This window comes from Mastacembelus armatus, chromosome 21 (assembly GCF_900324485.2).
Source record: "Mastacembelus armatus chromosome 21, fMasArm1.2, whole genome shotgun sequence".
Taxonomy (NCBI): Eukaryota; Metazoa; Chordata; class Actinopteri; order Synbranchiformes; family Mastacembelidae; genus Mastacembelus; species Mastacembelus armatus.
Window position 1 is genome coordinate 14897923 of NC_046653.1, and position 18770 is coordinate 14916692.

Genomic DNA, 18770 nt, shown 5'->3' on the forward strand with positions numbered 1-18770 from the left:
CCTCACAGCAAGAAGGTTCCTTGTTTGAAACCCAGCAGGGGCATTTCTACATGGAGTTTGCATGTTCTCCCTGTGCTTGTGTGGGTTTTCTCCAGGTACTCTGGTTTCCTCCCACAGTCCAAAAACATGTATGTCAGGTTGATTGGTGACTCTAAATTGCCCATAGGAGTGAGTGTGAGTGTGTGAGGTTGTTTGTCTCTATGTGGCCCTGTGATGGACTGGTGACCTGTCCAGGGTGTACCCCTGCCTTTCACCCAAAGAGAGCTGGGATAGGCTCCAGCAGATCCCTGTGACCCTAAATAGGAATAAGTGGGTATAGAAAATGGATGGATGTTACACTGTTTAGGCTTTGACCAATTTTTCTGTCCAGCTATAGCTGATATCCTATAATAAAATAGTCCCTCTGTGTGGCTTCCAGTCTGCTAATATGCCTGCTTGTCGTTTTATTTGGGCTTGACAGTAAAAAAATGAATGTACTCTATGATACATATCTTTATAAGAAACATCCCATTTCTGCTGCTGTTTTCAGATGTAAAAAGGTTCCCAGCAGACCACCACACTGGAATATACTGCAATTCATAAATCAAGCTGATTCCTGCAGATTGGCAGTTTAACACTGAGTCTCACCAACATGTGGGCAACTTGAGGTGTTTGTATTTTCCACCTTTTGTACGATACTTACACATTAGGTGGCGCAAATTATCGCTTTTTTCAGACAAAGGCAGAAAGTAAAAAGAGACAAAGTGTACAAACTTAACCTGACACGATAATAACCGCTATATGATCATATGCATAGTAATGATAATTCGTATAAATGAATCATGTAATTTTTCCTGTTGCAGTTTTGCTGCGCACCCAGGATGTGTTGACACGGTTCTCGTCACGTGACACACACAGACTTGCGCCCCGTGAACGTCTGCAAAATGGAGGTAAGGTGCTCTCAGTTGTTGCAAATTAAATGTGGGTATATGGAAAATTCATTGAAGCCCCGGTTACTCTTAAATAGAGGTGCATGTTTGTCGATTTAATGCACGGTGTTGTGTCTTTGTGCAGCTTTAACGCAGCTCCGCACACTTGATGTCAGCTAAGCTAACGTTAAATGAAGCTAGGCTAAGCTAACGCTGTTGGATATGAATACAAGCTAGCTGGGTGTGTTGGGTTTTGGTTACCGGTTCTATGGGTTAACCACCATGTGTGTTGATTGCATGAGCTCACAGAACATGTTATAGCTGTTGCATTGGCGTTAATGTTTAATCTAGGAGGTTTCTGAAGTACGTTAAGCTAACAAGCTAGCTGCCAAAGCTAATGAAGCCGCGCTGGCTAACTCGATAAAACAGTTTCTCTATACGCTGGAGGCCTCCGCCTGGTTTTGTCTGCTAAAAGAAACATGTTTAGATTAGCGAAGATGATTTTCTCGGTGGCTTGGGGTTGCTTGATCATGTAATGTTAGATTAATGTTCGCTTGAAGTGTCTCCACGACAGGAGTAACGTCACGGTCTGCTTGCAAGAATAGCAGATATTTGTTTACAGTAGCATGATGGCATTTGCACCAGCGTAGACATGTTATTTTATCATGCTGTAGTGTTTAACGTTAGCTAAGTGACTTTCACCAACAAAGCTGTGAGAACATTTTTCAGTTTGAAGTGGGAAGTATGTGATCTAGTGTTGTCATTAGCATTATACCAAAATTATGATTTCTATACCAATACCTGCCTAAGTATCTCGATAAGAGGTATCAAAAGATACCAGGGAAAAAAACTAAACCATCAGGGAAAGTAATGGATTTGTAAATGACAAAACATGGAAATGAATAAACACTAAAAGAAAAATATTTTGACAATGTCAGTGCTGTGGGTAATGTGAAAAGAGGCCATAAAACATTATTATTGTACCATTGAATTTTGTGTATTCATACGCTTTAATCTCCATCCAGATCTGCAGAGGAACTTTTACCTAAGATCAACTCTGTGCAAGATCACATTACACCTTCATGTCATATTTGTAAAAGTTTCAGGCTGAAGAGATAAGTACAAGTATATTTGAATCTAAGGTAACTAAAAACATAAAGCTAAAATAGACATTTGTCTTTAATTTTTTAAATCAAACTCCAATGATGAAAAAAATTTCACAAATCACACTCCTTTGACTTGTTAAACGTGACCTGTCACACTGGCTAAGCACTGACCTGTTGCTCTTTAAATTCTTTATGCAAGTCAGGCTGTCTGTGTGTGTGGTGCTTTGCCAAGTTGGACATGTTGCCTCCCTTGTTTGGATCGGTCTAACATAACTTTTACATATGGGTTTTGTAGTGTCTGTGAGATTGCCCTGACTGTTGGACTCTCATTATATGCATAATAATGCCATATTTCATTTTTTCTCAACTCTTAAAAAATAATAAATACCACATAAATGTTAACTTTATATACTATATTTTTGTGCTACAGTTTCAACTGGAAACAGAAGATTGGATTTAGACACACTGACAGTAGATCACTGTATCAATATTTACTGTAGGAGTTATATTTGTTTTTTTTTTTTGTTTGTTTTCTTTTTATAGGACCGTGAGTCTAAAGAACCTGAGCAGCTCAGAAAGCTGTTTATTGGAGGTCTGAGCTTTGAAACTACAGAGGAGAGTTTACGGGCCCATTTTGAACAATGGGGAACTCTCACAGACTGTGTGGTATGTATTTTTATTGTCATCTGTTGTATGAAGGCCTTAGATAATAATAACAAAGTAACTTATAAACATAGCCACAGATTTGTTAAAACTGTTTTCATAACCTCTATGTATCATTTTGTTGTTTCTAGGTGATGAGGGATCCCAACAGCAAACGATCGAGAGGGTTTGGCTTTGTGACATACTCGTCTGTAGGAGAAGTCGATGATGCCATGAAAGCCAGACCCCATAAAGTAGATGGCCGAGTTGTTGAACCCAAGAGGGCTGTGTCCAGAGAGGTAAACAAGTGGCAGACCAGAAAACTGATGCTACAAAAATCTTTATTTTTGTTGTGTGCTCATTGATACATTCTGTTTCAGGACTCTAATAAACCAGGTGCTCATCTGACTGTGAAAAAGATCTTTGTTGGTGGTATCAAGGAGGATACTGAGGAGCACCACATTCGAGAGTATTTTGAGAAATATGGAAAGATTGAATGCATTGACATCATGGAGGAACGCTCCACTGGAAAGAAGAGAGGATTCTGCTTTGTCTCCTTTGATGACCACGACACTGTAGACAAAATTGTTGGTATGTGTTTGTTTAGACTTCAGACTTAGGCTGTTAATAAACATCAAGCAGTGGTATGAAAGCACATTGTTTTTTTTCCCCAATTTTTTTTCTTACAGCCCAGAAATTCCATACAATAAACTTCCACAATTGTGAGGTCAGGAAAGCACTTTCAAAACAGGAAATGAGTGCTATATCCAGTAACAGGGGTAAGTACACCATGAAACTGAGAGTCCGGATACTTCAACAGGCTGTTTTAAATAAACTGTCTTTGGCTGACTGTTTTCATATTAAAGGTAATTACCATTATAAACTGTCTAAAAGTAAACCTTTCTTTATATCAGGCAGGAGTGGAGGATCTGGAAACTTTATGGGCAGAGGTAGTAATTTTGGAGGTGGTGGCAACTTTGGTCGAGGTGAGTAACAGTTGCATGTCAGATAAACATGCCTTTAGCCTGTAACCAGACTGATGCAGGTACATCTGATAGCCATGTATATGACAGAAAGTTTTTCAGGTCAAAGTTTTTTCATACTGAAGCTATAAAGTAAAAGACTGGCATTTGGTGCATGGTTAGGACCATCTGATAAAACCGGTTGCTCAACTTGGCATAGGCTCAGTACAACTTTGCACTTTCTGTACCAACTCTTGTCAGCAATTAATTGATGTCATTGGAATGCTAATGTGATGTTCTGTTCTTAGATATGAGAGGTTCATTAAAGTTATTTTTAGCATAGGCTTATAGTAGCAACTTCTCACCTTATGCAGTAGACAGATTTATGTCTCAGTAACACACAGAATACATGTACACAAATAAATTGGTCATGTTTGTGAAATGTCAACTTCACATCAGCATTTTAACACTGTTCTATACACCCTCATCAATCCGAGATTTTAAATTTGATCTGTTTTAGAATGTATTTTTGAAAGATTGTTTTTTTTTTTTTTGTAGTATGTATGTGTTATCTAAATATATGAATCTAGTACGCTGACAGTGTGGGCAAACTTATGTGACCAGACTGCAAGAATGTAAAATTTAGTGTTGTCATCCATAATATATATTACCATGCTTTTTAGGTGGATATGGCGGAGGACGAGGTGGTTATGTCGATGATTTTGACAATGGTGAGCTATTGTAGATTTTAATTTAACAAAGTGTGAAATGTAAATATTCACCATCCTGGGACATAATTTACAGGTGTATTACTTGGTCATTATCCTTCTAAACTACATAATTGTCCTGTGATTTTAAGAAAGTCCTTTTCAACAATGTTTTTTCTTTTTTTATAAATAGTGGTTATGTTATATATGTGTATTGTTTTTCACTGTTATAGGTCCAGGAGGAAATTATGGTGGAGGACCAGGTTATGGAGGAGGCCGGGGGAGCTATGGCGGTGGTGGTCCGGGGTATGGCAACCAGGGAGGTGGATTTGGTGGCAGCTGTGATGGAGGTTATGGAGGTAGTGATGGAGGTAAACATTGTATTGACTCCAAATTAAGTGCTAGAAACCAAAGAGAACAGTATAAGGCATCTGAAATCAAACCTTCACTTAAAGTTGACACTTCCAACTTCAGGTTACGGTGGGGGTGGAAATTATAATGACTTCGGAAATTATGGTGGACAGCAGTCAAACTATGGGCCCATGAAAGGAAGCAGCTTTGGTGGCAGAAATTCAGGTGGACCATATGGTGGTGAGTTTTAATCTCCCTGTACCACAGACTTCAATATGATACAACAGTATAATTTCTCTTGATGAATAACATTTTGTGGTGACTAATCCTAAACTGCAGGTGGCTACAGCTCGGGTGGCGGCGGCGGAGGGGGCTACAGCTCACGACGATATTAATTATTTCATGTTTTGGTAAGTTGCATTCAGTTTCACGACACCCTCGTAGCACAGTACAGAGTGAGCCCATGAAAGCGCAGAATAACTCTTTGTTCTATCCTGTATCCATTCAACAGGCTTCAGTTCTTAGCAGGAGAGGCGAGGAGGTGAGCAAAGGAGTTGTCAGGAAAGCTGCAGGTTACTTTGAGGCAGTCATCTGAAAGCATTAGAGGAACACACAAGTCAGACATTACTGCAGCAAGAAGGACTGTAAAAACAAGACATGAGTGCAGATGATATTCTTCCTTAATTGTGATAGATGTTTCCCTAATAAGAAAATTTTCCTTTTGTGCGTTTGGAGTGTGTGTATTGTGCCTATGGTATCAGGGGTAAAGAGTAAATTGTTTCTTTTTTTTATCTGAAGCCAGTTCTTAATATCTATATTTTCTTTTTGTATATGGGTTAGTTTTCTCCTGGTCAATTAACCTTTTGTCTTTTAACCTGATTTTTGTCAAATAGCATAGTTTATCAGGCCCTCAGATGAGCTAGAATTACATCATTTTTCTTTATTATGATTTGCTCAAATGCAAGTGTCAAGTGTATTTTGATTATTGATGTGAAGCACCATATGTAAATCGTTCGTAGTACCAGTGTCAAAAAATATAAGCAGTCTGAATTAGAAATAAGGGAGTCCCCTCACTCTTGTTTCCAGCAAAACGAATTCTAGATTGTTCAAATATTTTGATTAGACCGAATAAAATTGTGTAGTAAAGTAACTCAAGGTTCAGTGCGTCATTGGTTCAGAAAACGCTTAAATGAGTTGTGAATTAATCTATTTGCTGATGATTGTGACTGTGAAGTTTAGTGAATTAGCCCGTCCAGAACCTTCTGCCCCTTTGTGGAGTATTAATTTAAGACTTATATTGGTGATATTAGTATATGTGCTGCATGTTTTTGTCTGTCAGTCAATGACAAGTGAGTTTTGGGTAGTCCTAGGGCAAGGGCCCATTGAAGAAATATAGCAGTATTGAGCAAGTAGGATTATAAAAGCCACAAGCACCTGCAGTTTTGGCCCCCAGCGTCGCTAGTGTGGAAGATTGCAGATGACTGTCAGACAGGACGTCTTCAGCCCCAGCACAGTGGACCAGTCAGCATTTTGACAGAGAAGGGAGAAGGCAGCATCGAGCACAACGCCCATGGAGGAAGCTTGCAGTGTCGTGCCTGGTAGTGAGCATCTATCTCTCTTTCAAGGCTAGCTAAACCCTCCATCAGCTGGTGCTAGCGAAGAAAGACTAGTTCCTGGACACATTGGAGATCCTGTTGAGTCAGAGATACTGCAGTTTTACCCACAAACACTAGATTTCAGACATTTACAAGAAAAGGGAGTGAGTATTTCTCAAAAGCTGACTTGACAAGGTGGAGCAGGTAAGAGTAACCACTTTGCTTGATTTACAGATGTGGAAAGAGGCATTCTCTTCTTGCTGAAACTCTGTAAAGACCTGATAACATGGGAGGTTCTCGATGGGTAAGACTTTTTCAAAATATTATCAAAGGCAGCTCATATTATAATTTAACATGGTAATAATACAAGGTGGAAAGGTTTTTTAAGGTAAACCAAGCAGGATGGCAATGTCGGATGTATTGCTCCACCACACCAGAATCACCCTGTGACCTTCACCACATGGGTTGGTATACCTTGAAAGCAAAATGTGTGTTCTTTGTGTTTTATTTCTGTTATCAGCCACTTAATTACAGCAGAGTTATTTATGACTCTTTGCAAAACAAGATTAGTATATTTACAAGGAAAAATTAAACAGACTGCAACTAGCAAGTATTTTTAGTATAATTTAATGTCCATTACTTTATAAATGGCAGGAAGCGATTTAAAAAAAAAAAAAGTTTAATAATAGTATTATAGAGCTAGATCTTAAAATATTTCAACCAATAGTTCAACCAATTCTTTAGAACCCAAAGACATTCAGTTTACAAAAATCCGCATTAACAAGGATCTTGGTGCCACTTACATTTACATTGTAGATTATTTTAACCTTAAAAGTTTTGGAATCAAAAACATTTTGAAAAAGCATGTGAGGATGTCCGTATCCGAGATGTTTCTCAGTGATAGAAATACCAACCACAAGATGTCATTTAAACTTTTTTTTTTGTTCATTTTATACTTGAAAGGATTCTCACGCACACCTTTAGTTTCAAACAGTTCCTATCAGTAACAGGAAAACCTGCTAATGCCTGCCTGCTAATCTTTTGCATTCAGTTGCACAATCATATTTCTGCAGAGGAATGTAGAATAACAGCTCAAGATATTTTTGCCAAAAGAACACCAGTATCAGTAAACAATTTTAGCTTTACTGTAAAATGTTATATGTAAATATAACTTGTTCTCTAAATAAAGTCATTGTTCTTAACCTGAGTGTTTTTATTTCTGAAAAGCATTTCAAAGTAATAGGCTGTGACGTAAATGTGTGTCTTTGTTGTATAATCTCTAACTCCTATCCATGTCAAAAGATTTCAGTTTGATTTGATTTACAGATGTCCTTGAGTTTGTTACCCTGCAGACCAGGTTAGCATCACACACACACACACACACACACACACACCTCTGCCGTACGAGTAGAGAATAAAATCGGTGAATAAAGGTCGTGTTTGTGTGTGATAGTGCATGTAGAGCACATACCGACTGAGTAGGCGTTTATCTTTGAATATGCTTAGCCAGTAGACCATTGTGAAATTGTCATGCATGGCTTATGCTGAGCATACTCTACTACTGGTCAACAATTGCTGTTTGTTGTGTAACATAATGAAGGCGGTGGGTGTGACTCCTTTTGCTGCAGGAGTTTCAAAGCATTAAAAGAGTTAGGCTACTGTGCAAACAAGCTCGTTCTAATGAATTGAGAGCTGATTGTGAAAGTGATTTAAACTTGACGCTTTTCCTTTAACGCATCACTCCTTTGGTAAAGCTTTCAAGTCAAGAGCTGCCTTGAAGATGTATGTTATGTAACTGTTCCTTTGGCTATATATCCATCTGGCTTTAATTTGTTACAGGCTGTGGCCACAGCTCACCACACAAAACCAATATTCTGTTCTCAGAAAACAGGGGGTCCATATACCTAAGAACAGTTTATTGAAAAGCACAGGCAAATCATAAAGAGAAAGTTATAAAATATGAGTAGCAATGATCGAAACAATCATTAGCGTACAGAAATATGATATATACAATATATATATATATATACACATACAGTAACTTTTTTTCAATCTCAAGAGCACATTTATATTTACAAACAATATTGGTTAAAGAATCTAAGGGTTTCAGAGTACAAAAGTAAAATATCAAAAATATTACAACATTCAGGAGAAGTATACAAAAAATATACAATAGTTCTGCTGAGCTACTAAAGTTTTAAAGCTGAGCTGCTACAAAGTTATTGCATAGTATTACTATGATAATGCGGTACCATATTACAAAGGGGACAAGCGGTTGTCTTCTCGCTTGATGAAAGTCTTTTTAATGCGAGGAACAAGAAAGATGCTGCCGTCAGTTGACTGCTGGAGGGAGTAATCTGATGGAGAGTAGGAATTCCCCTTCTCATCTCTCAACATGCTGAAGACCTCCAGGTACAAGCTGTTGAGCTCCTTCTTCATTTCCTTCAGGTTTTTGATGTTCTGGCTCTTTTCGCCCAACAGACGCTCTTTTTCCTCCTTCAGTGAGTCCAGCTCACCCGCCAGACCCACTATGTTCTCCATCTTGCGCTTACGGCAGTTCTGAGCAGCTACTTTGTTCTTGCCACGGCGGCGTATGTCACGGACTAGGGCCAGCTGGGATTCGTTTAGTTGGTGCTTTGACATCATCTCATTAAAGTCATCAACAGGCAAATTGATAATCATGTCAACAGTGAAAGGGATTTTGAGGGCTCTAGCCCTCTGCTCGTCTCTCGAGAGACGCATGTCAGATCGTTTCTTTTGCTTGTCTTTGGTGAAAGGAGCAGTGTTGTGACCTATCTCCTCTGCTGGGTCTGTGTTCTGCTGTTTGGGTTTCTTCTCCTGCTGTTGTGGCTGCCCTGTTAGTTCAGGGATGGAAACTGCTGTCTGGAGATCATCAGGTTGGAAATTTAGAGAGAACATCTCTGAGTAGTCAGACTCTGCACTACCAGGGTTGTGGTCCATCTCCTCCATTTCTGAATCACTGTAACCAAAGGCCCCGTCTCCATATACAGATTTCCCAGGTGAACTACCATTTGGACTAGTGTTTGAAGAGATTCCTGAATCAGAGTCTGGCATTTCAGTTGTCACATTGGCTTTGCTGCTGTCAAATGCATCGCCAGGTGAAAGGCTGTAAAGGTCCATGGGTGTGAAGGGTGGCTTGTTTGTCACATCAGACATAGTGGTATTTTCATTTCCTTCCAGGCCGTGCTGACCACTGCTCTCTTCCAGAACTGTGTTGGGGTAAAATATGTCACAGAAGCTTTCTGCACCAAAGTTAGCATTTAACTGAGGAGCTTTTGCCTCAATTTGGTTGAGATTGTCTGGCGGGACGATTGATGGAACAGAGCCATCAAATGTATTTATAAACTCTGAACAAACATTTAAAGTGTTTGTTTCCCCATCTGTGAGACTGGCCATAGGATAAAAAGGGAAGTTTGGATTTTGTACTTCAGGGCTGTTTGAAAGACGATATGTTGTCGACAGCGATTCCTCAATTTGCATGCCCAGGCATTGCTAAAAAAAAAAAACAAGATAAAGGACCATTAAAATAAATACACTCAACCTATTACAGTTCCACTTTGCTATATTTTATACTGGATATGACAATTAGGTGTGGATATGGCTTTTACAGTTTCTACAATGGGAGTGTTATCTTATTATGCTGCTTGATAGAAAGCTGTATGGTTTTTGAAACAAAGTAAGAGGTCAAGGCAGAAAATGGCACATTGGTCCACCCATCAGCTAATGCAAATATGAGCTGACTTGAAACAACACTGATAAGGCAGGTACCAAAAAAAAACAAAACAATCTTCACTTTTCTTCCATTCAGCAAAGCTTTTAAGACCTCACCATCCTCCCTAACCCTAGTCTTTTCAGATGAAGCTAATGGTTACTAGTCATAAAAACTGTATCATATCTCGAGCATCTACTTCCTTATTACTTGCAAAAGTCTCAACAATGAAATTTAATCACAGTGGAATGAGCAGTGTGCTCCTGTCTCCACATGTATAAGACCCCATTCTGATAGGGCAAACAAAAAAGTGCTTGTCCGCCAATGCTGAGCTCCTGCCGTTGAAGCATTCTTTGGGTATTTGTTCCACAGTGCAAACCACAATGCCACTGAGGCACTAGAATCCATGTATTATTTACCTGCAGTTCAGGGAGGGACAAAAGCTCCATCCAGGCCTGCTCCAAATCTGGGGACATGCCCTGCGGTGGTGACACTGGATCTGGGGAGAGCGCTGCTGACGGCAGAGCTGGCTGCTCAGGGGACCTCATGATGTTGTTACTGCCAGGTACAGAAACAGTTGTGTCCAGGCCAACTGAAGTGTTCTGTCAGTCAAAAACATGAATGTGACAGTTTTCAGTTACAACTTAAAGCTGTGTTAACAACTATGAATGTGTGACAGTAATTTATTTAGTATTCATACCTCAGTTTCCTCTACGGGAAATGTCTCTGCCAGTAACTGCAAGCATTCATCAAATGACATGGTGTCACCATCCTCTGTGAAATTGACATTCTGTAACAGAGATGAAGGTACATGCTGTTAGCATCATTTGCTGTGCACTATGTTTTAAAAACAACACATGATTTTATATTTATAGAGCATAGGTCTCTGTGGAGTAGTTTCTGTAGCAGAACACACAATGCAAAACTACAGACCCACCTGTGTTTGTGTAATTACACAAGATGAGGTGGTTGCCTAGCTACAACCCCTACGCAGCCAATCAAATAAAGTGGGAGTGGTCCACCTCTGACATGACTAATGAGGACCTTGTGTATGTACCTGTGTAACCTCTAGAGGTGTGACAGCCGACTGCAGTGGGGCGCTGGGTGGCGGGCGGGGTACGTACTCTCCCGTCTCCTCGTCGAGCTGTAGCTGTGCAAGCAGGGCCTTCTCCTGCTCCTGGAGCAGATGCAGCCTCTTTTCCTCCTCCAGCTCCCGCTGCTTCTGCAGCTCATGCTCTTTCTGACGATGGTTGTAGTCAAAAACCTCTCGCCTGGCTCCAAGATCAATGTCCTGCTTCCACAGTATGTCAATCAGGTCCATATCCTGGGGGGGGTGGGGAGTAACACAGATCAGTTAATGAGAGCCATTTTGTCCTCTAGTGAAAAATGTTGCATCAGCACTAGTACAAGTTGGCATGTCCCTGCTGTGAAGTACTGCACCTGCCACACCCCATCCCTCAGTATCTGTTCACTGACAACAGCACTGGCATTAATGTCAAGAGGGATAAGCTGCATGAATAATAGATATTCTTCTCTCTTTCCCTTGTTGCCATCACACACACCAGCAGAAGACATGTATCCTCACTTGATATGTGATCATCAACCATCCAATTACACTCAAGGTGTGAATTCATTTGTCACGTTCAAACTCACAGACTTTAGGCCTTAACTTACACGGGTGAGCTAATGTTACAGCTTAGTTCTCTAAATGAAGTAAATTGAAATATTTTAGAATATTTACAAAGTATGAAAGTTAAAGATATGTACCACTGTGGTTTGAGAATTTGTATTTTGTTTTAAATGACAGAACAGTAACATTACTAAAGGGGCGGTTTGTAAAGACTGTAAGGCTCGGGGTAATTACAAACCTTGTTACCTTATTCTCTTGCTTTTTATGCCTTCAACTAAATCCTTACAACTATGGATAACTAATGTCAGCAAAACATTACACACGTAATTACATCTTACATTCATTTCTTCATTTGGTATTTACACATTACATTGAATGCTGTCTATAATAGAGATTGTTAAACACAGTATACTAACAATTATGAGGATATAACTCCATTTCCAGTAGAATTCCCCTCACAGCCTGAATGTTATTTGCCTTTTTAAACAATAATAGCTTAAGTTAAACTGTGCTCCTCTCTTCCCTCTCTTCTTTTACTGATTTACAGAAGGAAACAATTTCAGACGGCCCTAGGATGTTGCATAAACTCAAGATACTGGTTCACCAGAAAATGTCTCAACATGAGACTTGTTTGTTCCTCAGATGAGGTTATAAACATAACCCAGAGGTTTTGCTTCGTTGGTCATATGGCCAGAACAGGCAGTGAGGATGTGAATAGGGAACTGAAGGGAAATAAACCACAAAGCAGAACAATAAACAACAAGTAAATGTTTTCATTTTTAATTTTTCGTATTCAGGGAAATTGTGACAAATAATAATAGTTAGAATAAGTAATAATAAGAAGTACTGGTGTATATTTCATGACATTGTTGACACAGTTTCATGTGAGAGAAAAATAAGAACCCACTAACTCTCTTTGCCTCAGTGTTGCATCAGAAACATGACCTCTGAGGGATTACACATTATGAAGGCTGCCTACTATAACTCATACTAGGCCAACTGAGAGGTGAGCACACAACCAGACATTATGGCTTTTGTAGGAATGAGGAAGTGTCCTAAAATGTCTATGTGGGATGTCTGAAACACACTACTTGAGGTCATCTGTGTTTTCCAAACTTAAAAAAAAACACACACTTGTCAGTTGGTCACACCTTATAAGCTCATCAGACAAGTCATACAAGTTACTTATAAAACATTTCCATGTCTAAAAATGTCTGGTGCCAGCACAGGACAGATTCAACCAGGCTCTTTCACTGTCACTGATTAATTATGTTGTTAGATAATAACATTACACAACTAATGTAACGTAAATCCAAGTTAAATTCTCTATTAACTCCAAACGGACTGAGTGAATGCAGGTGTGGGCGTGTAAGATCAGGTTATCAGTATAGGTCAGTATCATGGCTGTCACCTGATCTGGCACCAGAACAAGGAAACTATGTCATGAAATTACTTAGAATTCCCGAAGTGGCACACAAGAGACAACTCTACATGGCAAACAACTTGCCTTTGGTTTAAAACAGACAAAATATGTGAAAATAACCCCAGTTAAAGACATATTTTGAAATAGAGATGAGAACAGCTAATGTTTCACTGTATCAAGCTGAGTAACAGAGAAGAGATGACCAAGTGTGTGTGCTTTAAGTATGGGTTGTTCATTTATATCTCTTCAGATAAACACAAGGGCCTCAAAGGGGGCCTGAGTCCAGTGGTTCATTACTCCTTCTTTCATCACTATTCACAGGACATCCACCCCATAACCAAGGATGATGAAACACATCTGCACATGTTTCAAAACTGCCTTTTAGCCCCCCCCCGCCCATCAATCAACTGTGTACTTCCACTGACCCTTTTTATGACACATTTAACTAAACACTGAATATCTGAGGCTATATCCCATATTACAAAAAAAAAACATAACTCAACATTTCATTCAATTCATATGGATGTAACTGGGAAATCAAATACACATTGAGATAATAAGGTTCAGTGGTTCTAACAGAAAAAAACCATTTCACGCATTACCAGCTCGTCTATATCAGATAAGGGATCACATGCTTGGAAGAAGGGGGAAGGAACAGGGCAGTTGCGACAAACAAAAAGACAAACTCAAGACTCTTTCTGGCTCCCAGACTTTTCAGGATTAAAGAACTATTGTTGTTTTATTCAGTGAATCAACACAAACACCAACATATCAGCCTTGTTAAAATAAATTTGATTTTATTTCCTGACTAGGAAAAAGGTCACAAATGGATGACTTGCAGAACTGAAAGTGGCACAGAGGGCCCTAATATATCCAACTAATAACAGTCTGAACAGTTTATTTTATGTTTATCTTTATTACCTACGCCATAACGAGACTGTCACTGCACATTCGTTACCTGTTAGTTCGTTTTTAAGTAACAACAGACAAGTTTACCCCTCTGTCACCTTATCACACCATAACGTTATAAAACAAAGTTAGCAGTCAATGTCAGCGCGTATAGCTCTTCAAACTGCGTATTTACCTGTTGACCAGAATGCGCCACCTCCATTTCCATCATCATGGAGCTCTGTCTCGCCTCAAAGCTGCGTCTTATGACTGATGAATGTGCGTGTTATTCCTCAAATGGCAGGTTAAAATGGCGAGCGGCTCGAAACCGATGGAGAGTCCGTCGAAGCAACTGAGCGAGGGGGAAATATTGCATTGCTCTGAAGCTGGAGAGCATTACGCAAACTGACGCCCTGCCCACCGCGCTGCGGCGCATGGGATCGTCCCCCTCACATGGGCCTATGAGGCTGGAGATACGGGCTTCGTGCGCATGTGTGCTCAGCCCAGTATGCTGAGCACATAGACTTGTGAGGAGACGTCAGTTTTACTAGAGAAAAATATCACATAACATCATTATGTGCATTTCAGTGTTATACTAAGCCAAGACGAGTATCCGCGTGATTATAATCAATTAAGTTCTAAATAAAATAGATTAGTGTTTGTTGGTGTTATGTTTGAAGGTCCTGCATCTAGTTTTAGTACTTTTAGGTGTCTAGGTGGTTATAAGGCAACTAGTGAGATCACTAACCTAAAACTTGCTTCTATTTCTATTCTGTCATTAGTTTTGTTTGGTTAATTGCGCCCCCTGCTGGTCTCCGTGGCCGGTGTGGAGCTGAAGCCCCTGGGGCCCTAATGTCCCGTGAATGCCCTCAAGTCTACTCAGTGCAACCGAGACATCGTGACAAAGCTGTGAGGAGACAACAGGATTTTGGTCTCTAGTGGAGAAAACTTTCAGAGCATTTGCCGCAGTGTAAAAATAGATTATAAGACAAAGTACTGCATTTAAAATGTTGGGTTCAGCTGAAAAACAATAGGATGAAAAAATATTGACTTTTATAGCTACGATTAACTTTCTCTGGAGCAGGGAGTGCTGTGGTTTAACATAATTATTACATTTTATTCTTTCCTGAAATACTGCATTTAAATAGAATGTACGTGTTTATTGCCATTTGATGCTACTTCTTACTTCTAACACATTTCAAAAGGAAATCTATTAGTTTTTATTCCATATAACATAGACCAATGGTTTTTTCACGCTTATTATAAAATTTCTGTTTTGTTATTTTGCCAAGTAAGAGTTTACAGACAAAACATAAAGCCAGTTTATAAAATATTTCAGTGCTATGCTGTGGTGCCCCTATGCTGTGGCTCTTTGCTCAAGTAGCTACCTGACTTATGTACAATTTAGAGGTACTTGTACTTTGTTTAAAAGGCTACTTCTAGTTTCTGTAGTCCAGATAGAATTATGGCCTTTTACTCCACAACATTTCAACACCTTTCTACTAAGTTATTTTATAGATTAGGATTTTACATAAATATATGATCAGTTTATAATGTGATGCATTTTTATATCACACTAACTAATAGTACAATAGGCTCTGTGTTTACCAGCAGTGATATCATGATGCTGCTTATAATGTTAATATACAGTAATAATCATTCTAGTGTGTAAGTAATTACTTTAAGTGCAGTTTGTTGATACAACTTTTGTACTTTTACATGTGTAAGGTTTTGTAAGGATGTTTACTTGGAATACAGTCATAGTAAATTGTGGTTTTAATACTTTTACTTTAGTACAGGTTGGAATTGTTCCACTACAAGGGCTAAACAACCCAGGAGTGAATACAGTTACTCAAATTGGCTCCAAACTGATGAATTACAGCATGAATAGTAAATATACTAATATAGTAATTCTCAATAATGAGTAGTCTACTTTAGCCTTTTGATACTTTAAATACATTTTATTAACACCAAAAATCTAAGGACTTCTACCTGGAATGGAGTGTCTTTTTGAACATTGTGTTATCTATAATGATTTTGAATACTTCCTTTAGTAGGCTACTGGTGAACAGGACAAACACGCTGACATTAAAGTCTATGCCAATGTAAACTGTAAATGGCAAGGTAACTGTTATTAAAGGCTTCATTCAGTCTGAACCCTTCTGACACCTCAGTTTAAGTACTAAGTCGGATTGAGATGTGAATAAGTGGCTTTATAAATATGTCCGAATAATGAGGTAGCTCTAGCCCCTGTCTGTAAAGGACCTCACACTAAAGTGCAGCTCACTCTGTCACTGCCTCAAATTATACTAAAAGCCTACCCCCCCCCTCTCGCGCGCGCGTTCACGAAGGCGCGTTCACGTTTGGCAGCTCCACGTCGACATTCTTCCAGCTGCATATAGTGAACTGCACAGGACTGGGGGAAGAAAAGGTAAAAGCGGCGGTAGCCACCTTACGATTAGTGCGCTGCAACTCCTGCCGACGGACATCCACCGCAGTGAAAAGACTCGTTTGCACTGTGAATCTAGCCATGGCCTACAATGTCCTTAGATCGCTTTCTGCTTTTTGCATTTTAGGATCTTGACTATTTGCCCCTCGTGTTGGATTGCAGCTGTTGCTCTTGCGTCTACCTATACCAGGTACAGTATGACTTGCAGAACTTACTTTTCCTTTGTCAAATCACTTCTTGTGCAAATGAATGTAACGATAATGATTAAAATACTGCGTTATGTGATTTATTTCGTTATTTTGCACTTCTTAAGTTGCTGTCACTTGCTGTTGAGGTTGCATATTTCCTAAGTACCTTTAAACTGACAGAACTTAAGACTTCTAGAGCTCATCTGACCTGCACTTCCCACATTGCTTCATATTTATTTTGACTGTTCAGTCAATAGCTTAGGGCTCAGAGCCAATATAGAAAGTTTTAAAAGCTCAACAGGTAGAATCAATGACATAGTGGCACAGGAGTAAAATAAGCCTAAAGTAAAAACTGGGAACAATCATGTAAGCTAATGTAGAAACTGGTTAACATGTTAACTTTGCAACCAACCAGATGGCCAAGCTTAAAGAGGTAGGTAAATATACTTAAGGATCTTTTTTTTTCGATGAGATGTCCTAGAGGATGAATTACTGTACATGTCCAAATGATATCTGGTTATTTAATAAGTTCTGTAAAGAACTGACATTGTATAAAAAGCCTCTTTACCTGTGTGATCCTAGGGAGGACCCACCACACAGCAAGCCTTTTAGTAGGCCCAGTCCGTAAAGAACTCTGGCTTGGGCTACTTTTAGTGCTCTAGTCCAGCATAGGAGAAATTTGTTCTTGCGTTTTAGATTAAAATCAAAATAATGGAAAATAAGATCATTCAACATGACCACCCTATTTTCCCTTGCTTTTTGTGCCTTTCTGCAGGTGAAAGGAGCACACAGTCGCGAGGTGGATAGCACAAGGACAAACCTATGAGGTGGCACTGTGGCTTTCCAAATAAAGTTCTGTGATACACTTAGACTCTAATTGCCCGCAGTCAGTGCATTACAGAACTTTGTTTTGGAAGTTATTACTTTAACCTGTGGGAAATAAATCCTCAAACATCTGGACATTAATTTTCAGCATGATGCAATACTTCTGTTGACAAATGACAGTTTTCTGAAATAAAGTTACTCTTTGTTTTAAACATTTTTCACAGTCTCTGCCTTGTTCTTCTGACAGTTTAACATTTCTGAAGTGGCAATACTGGTGCTTGCCATTTATGTACTGTAACGTTTTGCTAAATCATCACTTAAAGAGCAAAACCGTGTACCATATGGAAACAGTAGTCATACTGGTCAGGTGACTGCGTGGAGGTGAGGCAGAAAGGTAAACAGCGGTTTTTAGAACTATGCTGCAAAGCTTACACAGGAGGAATATTGACACTGATGAATAAGAGCCAATAGTCAAAGTCAGGCAAATGATAATTTTCTGGAATGTGGCAGACAATGCATTTATAATGATTAGCCTCATCTCAGGTTTTATGTGCCAATTTACTTAAATATATAGTACATATAGTAGAAGATTTAATATTAATTAAACATGGTATAAGCATTATTTGTGAATATAATACATTTCACATATTTTTGACATGAGTCTATATTATTGAATATGTGAAGTAGTAATGGTAGAAAAGCAGAGTTTTGTTTGTTACCTTTACTAAACTCAGCAATCAGTTAACCATATGCAACCAGTTGTATATTGCAAGGCATGCTGGGATAAACCTAAAATGGTGCATTCATGTGCTTCTCGTTACCGAAGAGAGAATTAAACATACACTAACAACACTTTAAAAATGAACCCTACGATAATTACAGACAGAATTATTTACCCTGACGTAAAATCGTGCACACCAAACTCATAGTTAATTTAAACATATCTGAACTAGTACTGCTACTAAGGATTTATTTTAAATCTCTGATTAATCTGCCGATTATTTTATTAACTTGTGTCTGTTTTGTCCAAAACCCAAACATATTCTATTTACTCTCACGTACGACAAAGAAAAGCTACAAATGCTCTCATTTGAACTGTTCTAACCAGCAGAAGCTTGGCATTTACCATGATGACTTAAATTAACTTGTCTATTATCAAAAGACTTGACGATTCATTATCTGTTAATGGCCTAATAAATGAACCATTTTATCATTCCATCTCTTACTTATATAGCAACAGAAGGTAAACATCTGTTAAATTTAATAAATTGTATTTATTTTATTACTGTATTCGTATGTACCTCTATAAGTCCCAAACGTGGCATAGGAAAACACAATTCCAGTTGGGACGTGTTCAGGGTATTGA

At 38.9% G+C, this 18770-nt stretch overlaps 2 protein-coding genes across 3 annotated transcripts; one reads left to right on the top strand and one right to left on the bottom strand.

Annotated features, from left to right (window-relative positions):
* Window positions 1-855: 855 nt before the first annotated feature.
* Window positions 856-6744, top strand: hnrnpa3 (heterogeneous nuclear ribonucleoprotein A3). Of its 2 annotated transcripts, none has more exons than XM_026294815.2 (11): window positions 856-929; window positions 2558-2680; window positions 2809-2955; window positions 3037-3247; window positions 3346-3435; window positions 3571-3642; window positions 4302-4349; window positions 4559-4696; window positions 4800-4916; window positions 5016-5086; window positions 6506-6744. In XM_026294815.2, the coding sequence occupies exons 1-10, from the start codon at window positions 924-926 to the stop codon at window positions 5069-5071; spliced, it is 1008 nt and encodes a 335-aa protein (XP_026150600.1). In that variant the 5' UTR covers window positions 856-923; the 3' UTR covers window positions 5072-5086; window positions 6506-6744. The 2 variants fall into 2 exon arrangements, with proteins under 2 accessions (XP_026150600.1, XP_026150599.1); XM_026294814.2 differs by lacking the exon at window positions 6506-6744 and adding an exon at window positions 5188-5826.
* A 1428-nt stretch (window positions 6745-8172) lies between these two features.
* Window positions 8173-14333, bottom strand: nfe2l2a (nfe2 like bZIP transcription factor 2a). The gene is made up of 5 exons (XM_026294813.2): window positions 14139-14333; window positions 11059-11325; window positions 10702-10791; window positions 10421-10603; window positions 8173-9784 (listed from the first exon to the last, which is right to left on the bottom strand). The coding sequence occupies exons 1-5, from the start codon at window positions 14175-14177 to the stop codon at window positions 8528-8530; spliced, it is 1836 nt and encodes a 611-aa protein (XP_026150598.1). The 5' UTR covers window positions 14178-14333; the 3' UTR covers window positions 8173-8527.
* Window positions 14334-18770: the final 4437 nt, after the last annotated feature.